At 37.8% G+C, this 10,693-nt stretch overlaps 1 protein-coding gene across 2 annotated transcripts; it reads right to left on the bottom strand.

Moving 5' to 3' along the window:
- Positions 1 to 4,613: 4,613 nt before the first annotated feature.
- LOC120083406 (serine/threonine-protein kinase RIO1-like) lies at positions 4,614 to 10,357 on the bottom strand. Of its 2 annotated transcripts, none has more exons than XM_039039159.1 (13): positions 10,186 to 10,357; positions 9,663 to 10,058; positions 9,404 to 9,532; positions 9,214 to 9,306; positions 8,990 to 9,069; positions 8,509 to 8,622; positions 7,850 to 7,923; positions 6,661 to 6,737; positions 6,230 to 6,313; positions 6,045 to 6,137; positions 5,612 to 5,719; positions 5,452 to 5,523; positions 4,614 to 5,329 (listed from the first exon to the last, which is right to left on the bottom strand). In XM_039039159.1, exons 2-13 carry the CDS (start codon positions 9,963 to 9,965, stop codon positions 4,883 to 4,885), a joined length of 1,674 nt encoding a protein of 557 aa, XP_038895087.1. In that variant the 5' UTR covers positions 9,966 to 10,058; positions 10,186 to 10,357; the 3' UTR covers positions 4,614 to 4,882. The 2 variants fall into 2 exon arrangements, with proteins under 2 accessions (XP_038895087.1, XP_038895088.1); XM_039039160.1 differs by having other exon boundaries at positions 10,182 to 10,201.
- Positions 10,358 to 10,693: the final 336 nt, after the last annotated feature.

Below are 10,693 nucleotides of genomic sequence, written 5' to 3' on the forward strand. Positions count from 1 at the left end.
CCTCTAGTACTGAAGGATCCAGAGCTTGGGAATCTTGAATTTGAGGGTCCTCACCACGTGGGTCTTGATCCTGAATCATCGGATTCTGCCTTTCGGGAATGCGTCCCCTTCTGGTAATCTTATGGCTGCCTCTTCCCCTAACCATACCATTTCCTGGAAATTGTTCGCAACCAACCTTTAGAAACTTTCCTAACCAGTAAAACATGTCAAATATGATCGTAAGTACTACATAATCTGGTGCATATAAGCCTAAATACCTTTCCTAAGGGATGTACCTGGCGATGACAACGAATCTGTTAAGGGCCATAGGAACAACCTGGACTTACATAGTAAGTCAATCTACAAAGCTCAAAATCTAGGAGCTTTGATACCAACTGTAACGACCCGACTTTCTAAGATAGCTAATAGAGCCATTACGGCATGCATGCATAAACATTTACATTGAAAATAAGAAAATTGGACTGCCCTTTGTTTTAAGAAGATAATAATATTAATATTAATAATAAAATTGAATTTACCCAAATTCATCTCAAGATTTCAATCCATTTGAATCGGGTACCCTTTTTTGCACAATTTTTTTTTTTAAAAAAAGAAAATAATACATAAGTTAAAAATAATAATAAATTATTTAATTAAATAAAATAAATATTAACTGAAAAAGAAAATAAAAGAATCCCTAACACCTAGACTCTGTAAAGAAAAGTTCATGAGCAAAAACCGCAAAGCATGAGAAAACACATGAGATTAGATTTAGAAGCATTTTCTAGTTCCATTGGTACTATCACGAATTCCTCTTGTCAGTCGCCTGAGTATTCTTACCCCTACCTGAAAACATGTAGACATAAAGGATAAGTATAAAATACTCAGTAAGTGATCCCATTACCGGGATCAGATTGTGCATTCACATGCAGTGAATGCTTGTGGTTAGTGGAACATTCATAATGAACCTGTTCCTAAATGGCTAACTAAGGGGACAACCTGACTCGCATTAACTTGCATGTCTAGTTGCCTAGTGGCACACCGTCAATCATGGGAAAAAAGTTATAATCGTACCTGTCGGTTCACCCATGTCTAGTGGCCTGATGGTACACCGTTAAATATGAAAAAAGTAACATGAACATGAACCTGTGGATTCATGCATGTCTAGCGGCCCAAAGGCTCACCGTCAAACATGAAATTAGACTCATCAATCTCCTGTAAATAAACATGCATTGAGACGAGACAATATATCGCCCCTACTAGTCTAATCATGTAGAGTGCTAATACCTTCCCTACACTTAATGACCTCTGAACCTATCTTTGGAAAATGGTCATTCCTTCCTTAATGACATTGCAGCAATATTTGTTTAACAATGTAAAAACCCCTAAAGCTACCGCCACAATGAACATAATTCAACTAATATTATTGATCATAAAATTGAGATTCACTTCTCCCACCCCATTATCAATAATAATAATAACAATCTTAAATCATCAATTGATCCAACAACTTACCAACAAATTTAAGTTAATTGATGAAGATATCATCTAACAAATAATTATTATCATCTGAATGTAATGGTATAAGCAAAAGATGGTATTTGTCCATGTTTCGCAAGTCTAATAATTTGGTTGATAGTGTTGATCTGGCCCGTGTGGCGTAAATAAATTCATTCTATCTCAAACATATAAAAATAAACAGTTATGCGGCTCAGGCCACTGAGGTGTTCTTGGTTAGTGGCTAGATTGGAGGAGGCGTCGCTCTGACAAAAGGCCAGGGTGAGGTGACTGAAGTTAAGGGATATGAACACGACTTTTTTCCATCGTTGTGTTCGATATCGTCGTAGTTGCAGTGGTTTATTTACGGTTGTGGATATTGAGGGGACACGTCAGACGGTGCATGATAGGGTGGCAGGGGTGGCGGTTGAGTTCTTTCAAGGTAGTTTGGGGGTCTCAACTTGTGGGTATTGGGATCTTACTGCCCAGATTGGGGATATTGTGCAGTTCAGCTGGTTCGAGGAGGGGGTGGAGGCGCTTGGTAGTCCAGTGAGTCAGGATGAGATTCAAAAAGTTTTATTCTCGATGAAGTCTGGGAAGGCTCCTGGGCCTGATGGGTTTTCAGTAGATTTTTACAGAGCTTGGAGTGTGGTTGGGAATGATTGCTGTGATGCTGTGCTGAACTTTTTTTAGTCCTGTTACCTGCCTGGTGGAATTAATTCTACTGCTATTACTCTTATTCCAAATAGGCGGGGAGCTGAACGTATGGAGGAGTTTAGCCCTATTTCTTGTTGCAATGTTGTGTATAAGTGTATCTCGAGGATCTTAGCTGAGAGATTGAGGTTGTGGTTTCCTTCTTTCATTAGTGGTAACCAGTCTGCATTTGTTCCTAATAGGTAAATTTTCGATAACATTTTATTATGTCAGGAGCTTGTGTGGGGCTACAAGGAAGGCAGAGGGAATTCGCATTGTGTGTTGAAGGTAGATCTAGGCATATGATTCGGTCAATTGAGATTTTCTGTTTGGTTTGTTGCTGGCTATAGGTACGCACCTTCAGTTTGTTAGTTGGGTGAGGGCTTGTGTTACGTCACCTACGTTCTCTATGATGATTAATGGTTCTCTTGGGGGATTTTTTCCTGATAAGAAGGGGTTGAGGCAGGGGATCCTTTGTCTCCTTTTTTATTTGTGATGGTGATGGAGGTCTTGTCCAGGTTGTTGAATAAACCTCCTGTGTGGTTTAGGTTCCATGATCGGTGTGAGCGTGTCGGCCTGACTCATTTGGTTTTTACAGACGATTTGATGATTTTCTGTGCAGCTGAGAGATATTCCTTGGAGTTTGTGAGGCAGGTCCTGGTGGATTTTGAAGGGTTGTTTGGGTTAGTTGCAAATGTTGGGAAGAGTTCCATGTTTGTTAAGGGTGTGGAGCCTAGTGGGGCGGATGAACTAGCTATGTTTATGAGATTCTCTCTTGGTTCGTTACCTATTAGGTATCTGGGATTACCGTTATTGGCAGGTTGGTTGAGGGCTGTGGATTGTGTGCCTTTAATACAGAGGATTACAACTCGTATTAGAAGCTGGGTGGCGCGATCCCTCTCTTTTGCTGGAAGGTTGCAGCTCGTTAGGTCTGTTTTACAATCCTTTCAGGTGTTTTGGTGTAGCATCTTCTTGTTGCCTGCATATGTAACTCATGAGGTTGATCGTATGCTACATAGTTATTTATGGAAGGGAAGTGTGGTGAGTCGAGGTGGTGTGCGGATGGCGTGGGCTGAGGTGTGCTTGCTGTTGGGAGAGGAGGAGGGGGGTATGAAACATGTGGTTGCATGGAATCAGGCTGCTATTATGAAGCTACTCTGACTTCTCTTAATTAAATCGGGTTCATTATAGGTGGTGTGGGTGGAGACGTATGTTTTGCGTGGTCGGTCTTTGTAGGTTATTCGAAGTGAGGTTGGGAGGTCTTGATGCTTGAGGGCTATCTTGCGTTGTAGAGATAGATTCAAGAATCTAGTTCATTTGATAGTCGACGATGGACGGTCTTGTTTTGTTTGGTGGGATCCTTAGTTGTCGGGGGGTGCAATTTTGGATTCATATGGGTCTACGGTGGTTGTATGAAACAGGAGTTAGTTTGGAGGTGCGATTGTCGGAGTTCTTAGATAGTGAGGGAGGTTGGAGGTGGCCTCTAGTGACTTAGGAGTTGCTTGAGATCTGGGGTCTTATTCAGGCAATGGAGCCTAGGGTGAGGGGGAGGATTATTGGGTTTGGGAGCCGGGTGCTAGTGGGCAGTTTGCATCCTCGTCGTCCTAGGGTGTCTTGGGCTAGTATTTTGTGGGTGGGGAGTGGTATTCCACGCCACTCCTTCTATGATGGTTAGCTGTGAGGGATAGGTTGGGTACGCATGATTGGTTGAGGAGCTGGGTGTATTGTCAGAGGGGGGAAGGGGGTGTCTTCTGTGTGGGGAAGGTATAGAGTCTCCAGATCAATTATTTTTTGAGTGTGGGTTTGGGAAAGAGGTGTTATCTGGTGTGTTGCATCAGTTGGGTTCGTCACATCAGGTGGCGGGTTGGGATGTCGAGTTGAGTTGGTTGTGCTAAGTGGGGTCGAGTAAGGGGGTGCGTAGTAAGTTGTTCCGTGTATCCTGGTGTGCTTCCATCTACTACATCTGGCAGAAGTGTAATCGGCAGCTGCATGAAGATCGTCTGAGGTCGATGTTTGCTTTGTTTCACCTTATGGTCTTTACGATTCATGCTCGAGCTACTTCCTAGCGGGTTGATCTTCTTAGTCTTATCTAGCGTGTTTACGGTTGCTTTTCTTTTTGAATTTGTTGTTACTCTCTGTTTTGCTGTTGTCCTTGTTGTGAGATTTGGTTTCTCTTCTTTGGCTTTCTCCCCGATGTTTTAGGATTTTTTTTACGTTTATATTTGGTTTGCTCAGGTTTTTTCTTATTGGTTTTGTTTGTGTTTTATTACCCCGTCTTTGCTTGTGTTTTGTTGCTTTGATGTCTTGATCCCAGACTGTGGGATCCTTCTTGTTGTATAATAATATCACATCTATTCTAAAATAATAATAATAATAAATAAACAGTTGTAGTCGAATAGATAATAGACTACATTCATCAAAATAATAATATAATACACTACAAAGATACAAATCTCTTCTTTATAAACCATTTTCTTCATGCTTTCATGTAATAAACATGAAAAAGTAATATGAACGTTTCTGTTTGAAGCTATAGATCCTAATTCTCATAAATCAGACAGCAAAATCGTATTATCTCCATTTTCATTTGTACCCTTGTTAAATCAAATGAAAACGGAAGATAAATAAACAATAAACCAAGAACTTTACATGATCCAGTTCATAATAGTAACCATCGACATTCAAAACGGACCTTATTGAACCAGTTTTCACCTTACTTATGGGACTTTGCCAACTTCTTCTTTCGTTTCTTTACAGCCTTTGGGACCTTGTTCTTGCGAGCCTCCCTCTTCTCTTCCTTCACCTTCTTTTTGTTCTCTTTTCTGGCAGTTTTCCTGTCAACTGGCATCTGCGTCGTCTCGGTTGAAGAACCCAGTTCTCCTTCTGACTCATTTGAGCTCTCTTCATCTTCCTCTGATGTCGATTCGGTTTCTTTCTCGCAAGAATTTGACAAACTGGTTATATTTTTGGACGGTTCAATTGGGTCTGCATGGTGTTCTTCCTCATCTTTTATCTCCGGCGCAGGTTGAACTCTTGGAAGGGCCTGTTTTAAGCCTGTAATGGTCTTATAGTACATATCTTCAGTGTCCCGACCACTTGTTAAACGTATTACATCCTCCTCAGCATGTTTGACACTATCCAGTGTCTTTGGAATATATGACTGGAAGAGGGGCGAAATCGATTAAAAAATATATTGCAATAATCCAAGAACTAAAACCAAACGAATCCAAATCACAAAATGAACCTACAATCACATGGTTGATAACTGAAAATGTAAGTTACCTGGACAAATACAGAATCCGCAATTTCATCCTCCACTGATATATCACCTCTTGCCATGATTTTCTCTTGCATCTGCAATTAGAAAAAACATAGTAGAAAAATAGATATTTTCTGAATTTAATAATAATAATTAAAAAAGATAATTTCTTCAATATCAGACCTCTTCTAGATAATTATCAACCATCTCATCAGTGAGGCATGGATCAACTATAAAATCAAACAGTTCTCGTATTGTCATTACAGCTACACCATGTTTTTTAAAGAAATCCTGTTTGTCAGTACAAAGTATCCTCTCAAAGTCACTTCACCAAAAGACCAAATTACATGAAGTTAAGAAAAGAAGCAGCAGAAAAATCCCCAAGCATAATGACATGTCTAAGAGTGATTTTGAAATGGTTAAAACCACTTTTGTCAGGTTGAAAATCACTTTGAAACACACTTTTAATCATACAAAATCGATTTCACACTTTTAAATGTGATTTTCATACCATCAAAATTGATTTTGAATCATTAAAGGCATATTTTACAATGATTTTTGAATATGACAAAAGTGATTTCAACCATTTTATAATTACTCCCAAACAAAGGCTTACAGAAACATGAAGACAATCTTCACGGAGGAAATCAAGGGCATGAGGGTGGTCAAGATCAACGGCTTGAGAAACATCTATAATATAAAGGTGACCCTGTCATGCAAGAGAGACTTGCATTAGTCTTTCGTCTTTCCATAATGCCATTTTTTTCAGTGACCAGTCGACCACAATCAGCAATCACTCACCTCAAAATAAAGTATGTTATATTCACTAAGATCTCCATGCACTAACTTGCACTTCTGGTAGAGTGTCCGCATTGTAATAATTATCTGAAAAAATGAAAAGAAAATAACCACAGTGAAGCCATGCGAGCAAATGTTATCCTTGAATGAAATATTGAACTAAGAAACTCCAGCGTTAATCAGCCTCTTCTAGTTGCTGCAGAAGTGAGGGGCTAAAGTGCATGCACTAACTTTCCTTTCTAACATTAATTATGTACATAGCTATCAGTATTCATTTATCACTAAAGAGTAGTCAACAACTCCATCACTAACAGCCTCTATGATCAGCTTTGGTTTTGGAAATATTACGGCAGAAGCAGAAAAATGCAGGTGCAGCAATATTTACGCCACTTGCATCTGGACTCTAGTGAAAACATTCACAGATACAAACATACCTCCAAATAACTTTCCCGTAGCCTGTTCAACGACAAGGCAGCATCCTTAAGACGAGGTGCAGCCCAACCTGTCTTGCCTACAAAAGAGGAAAAGGACAACGTTAGGCCCCCAATAGTGAATGTGATGTTAAGAGCGGTAGAAGGGGTAATTCCCTACCTTAGGGGAGCTGTTTTAGTTATGTTGTTATTATATCTACTTTACGTGTAATTTTGAGGATGTCTTTTTATGTATTAGTGTGGTTAGTGTACCACACAACAGGGAGAGTATCACCCTCTCGAATCGGTAGTAAACTTATGTATCCCTATTTTGTCAATGAAGTTTGATCTCAGTAATGAGTATCCTAGCAGAAAATCAATGACATCTTCAATTTAAGATGTGACTCTAAAACAGATGCCAGTCATACAGTGCTAGTTTGTTAGGTGAAAGTACTCGATACAAAATTAGGATGATTTAGACGTGTTAAACATCCTAAATACTAGTGATCCACAAACAAGAAATCTCCCAGGCCCTCTATCCAAGCTACTTATCCGTTACTAGAATCAGACAGAGAATACAAGCCACTTGTTCTTTTGCTCGATTATCAATTCAATGGTGCAGGAGTGTTTTAAATTTTTAACTTTGAATGGTCCATGCCTCTCTCAATGCAAAATGGTTTGTTCTCTTTACAGGGTGGATCTTGTCATAAAAGAAAAGCTGCTGTTTTGCTCACACAATAAAAATAAATAAATAAAAAAAAATTAAAAAAATAATCATAGGAGGTCTAACTAGAGAGATTTGGGGTATTATTCCAAGATACAAGGAACTTTCAAACCTCTAGTGCAATAGTTCTTTTGTTAGTTCTTGTCTTGCTCAAGACGTTTTTCTATCTATTGCTTCTCCTCTCTACTAACTCTAATTGAACCCTCTTTTTGTAACCTTTTATGAGTTTGTCCTTTTTACATCATTGAAACTTGTTTTGAATGAAGAGCAGGAAAGAAAGGCGAAACTAAAGAAGATGCTCGATTGGTTTCTAAAACACTAGTTAGAGTAACAACTAACAAAACAATGTGGAAAAAGTACACCAACATCAAGAACATCCACATGTTCAAACCTAATAACAAAACAAACCAAAAATGAAGAAAACATCTGACATTAAATGAAAATGATTGATTATTCAGGAACATAATTTCAGGGAAGGGGTATACATACCAATGAACTCCATAACCAGCACGTGCAGTCTCAAGAGGAGAGGAGTCGGACATCTAATTCCTGCAGCTTTTAACCTGAAAATTCAAGGTAACAAACATTATGATACAAAGATTATATAAAAAAATTGCCATGGATGTAAAATTTGCATGCAACTCAATTGATTCAACCATTGAATACTTAAGGTCGCATTTGATAACCATTTGATTTTTCGTTTTCGTTTAAAATTTAAGCTTAGTTTTTAGTTAAAAATTTAAGCTTATAAACACATCTTAAGAATCATACTTTTATATTTTTTATTATCCAATTTTTACTCATGTTTTAAAAAACCAAGTCAAGTTTTGAAAACTAAAAAAAGTAGTATCCAAAAACTTGTTTTTGTTTTTAGATTTGGAGAATTCAAGTGTTTCATCAAGATTGATGAAAACCATAATAGAGAACTTGAGAGGAACAAGCAAGAACTTCAGAAACAGAACCAAAAAATGAAATATGTATTATAGAGCCTAGATAACACTATAACAATTAGAATCCAAAAGTTCATACAACACCTTTATCTTAAAATGTTGGTCACATGTTTTATATCAGAGAAAATAAGCTTAAGTTGACAGCAACCAAAACGGAAATCTCTTAGGATAGGAACAAGAAATAGTTGGCATGGTTACCTCATCAAATTCCTCATTTCCTTCTCGGCCCATGTCTTAACCATTTTCCTGGGATTATGCCTGCAATATCCGTGTCTGAAACGGTAGTCACCTTGGACATAGCGATCCCTATCCCTGAAATTGACCGGCATAATAAAATAAGCTCGGGACATTGATGCAGAGATGAGTTTCAAAATGCCAATGTGATACACCCCTCTTAGTTTTATATCATTAGAAGACATGGTTCGCCCTAATGTCTCAAAAAATATAGTGATAAAAGCCCCTGTTTACCATATATACTTAAAATGAAAAGATCACAAAATTGTAAGCATTTTTTATTAACAAATAGAAGGGATAACCAAACTACGACAATCACTCTCATGCACAATTCAAACTAACAAAAAAAATGCTTTTATCATCATTGCTGAACCTAGTTGGTAAAACCTTTGAATGGAACCAAAGCAACAAACTCCAAATCAAACTAAATAGCCTTAAGACATACTTAAACACCAAAACTGAAGTTTTGTAGATTTTGATAGCGAATTCTTGACCATCAGATTTTGTTGCATGATAGACATTAGCCTGTTGATGAAAGACAGAGAAAGACACATGAATAAATAAAGACAAATGAATAAATACTCCTCAGAATAACCTACTAGATAAAAACATAATTATTAAAAAAGACTATTCATATTTCAGTTACAAAATAAATTATATAGTACATACTTCTTTCCCAGTAGAAATGCAGCCATTAATGTCATGAAAAACACCTCGGTTGAGCATCTTGAATAAAACCATTCGAGTTCTAGGATCGATTGCCTACAGTAATCATGCAATTTGATTATATAAGTACTTACAGTGCACAAGGGATTGGATTGTTTCAAGAGAAAACCAATAAAATGTTATTGCCGCCAACCTGTTCAACAGTTGCACGATCGGCTTTCTCTGTAGTTTTTGTCTTCCCTATAGCCATTTCCTTGACACTGTCACGAATAGCAGTGGTAACAGAATTTGACATTCCCACATTAAACCTCCCTTCCCATTCCTATATTAACAAAACAGGATTAATAATTAAGGTGTCACTCAGTTATATGAGATAACAGCCTTATATTATCAACACAATAGTAAACCTAACCAACCATAGGAAATCAGAAAATAAAATAAGTATAACATACTGCAAGAGGTGAAGCTCGAATGTGATTGGTAAACTTTTGGTTCCGATTTGAGAGAGGTTGAAGAGTTGAGGAATTTTGACGAGAATAAAGCCCACCATGAGCATTAGGACGCCTAGCATTGAGTGAAAATGCCCCATCTACTGCTTCTCTATCTCCCTTTGCATCCAACCAGTCCAATGCATCTCCAATCTCAGAGTCTGATGACCATGAAAGGTCCTCCTCTCCTTCATCTTCTTCCACCGAATCATCATTATTCATTGCTGAAGGTTCGATTTCATCTAGCTTCTCTTCCACTGCAGACATAACTGCTGATTCCACCAGAGCTTATACTGTATCTCAAAACTCAAAACTCGCCAATAGTATCTTTGAATACCCTGAACTGCTGCTGGACAGCACCTAAAAAGCTTTCAAATCTCCAATTTAGAATCCAGATGTATTAGGGTGACATTAATTTCATGCAAAACTCAATGGGTGTTCGAATTATTTCCAGAGGAAAACTCAAAAGCACCAAAATCTTACGCACAGCCAAGAATCCGGCGAAGAATGGTGGCTCACGGGTGTCTGTGGCCGACACCGCTGCTCGTGGGTTGACTACAATCGCCGCCGGACAAGAAAAACCGAGCAGGAGGAGAGGGGTCGACAATAACTGGAAGAAGCTGAACCCTCGTAGGGTTTTTTCATTTTTTTTTTTTTTAATGTGATTATTATTATATTTTGTCTTTTCCTGTTTTTACTCGTTTTCCCTGCCTTTAAAAATTAAAACTCTAACTAAATAGTTAAATCTAATTCACTAGATTTTTTTTTTTTTTTTTTTTTTTGAAAGTAACCTAAAAGTTAATGTAAGATCGACGGCAAAATATTAATTAAAAAATTTAATCCAAAAATTCAAAAGTATAAATATCCAATTAAGTCTATATTACCTAAGGTTGATAGCATCCGATTTGGTCAGTTTTGAGGTTAATCAAGAATCGAATCAAACTAATCGATTTTACAAATAAGATGACGTTTAGAACAATCATAAGACTATAATA

This window comes from Benincasa hispida, chromosome 8 (assembly GCF_009727055.1).
Source record: "Benincasa hispida cultivar B227 chromosome 8, ASM972705v1, whole genome shotgun sequence".
NCBI lineage: Eukaryota > Viridiplantae > Streptophyta > Magnoliopsida > Cucurbitales > Cucurbitaceae > Benincasa > Benincasa hispida.

Coding starts and splice junctions, on each gene's coding strand:
- LOC120083406 (XM_039039159.1), bottom strand. CDS start 9,965: ATGTCTGCAGTGGAAGAGAAGCTAGATGAAATCGAACCTTCAGCAATG. Junction 8,623..8,989: donor ACTTCAGTTTTGGTGTTTAA/GTATGTCTTAAG, acceptor GGTCAATTTCAG/GGATAGGGATCGCTATGTCC. Junction 6,314..6,660: donor TACGGGAAAGTTATTTGGAG/GTATGTTTGTAT, acceptor TCATTTTTTCAG/ATAATTATTACAATGCGGAC.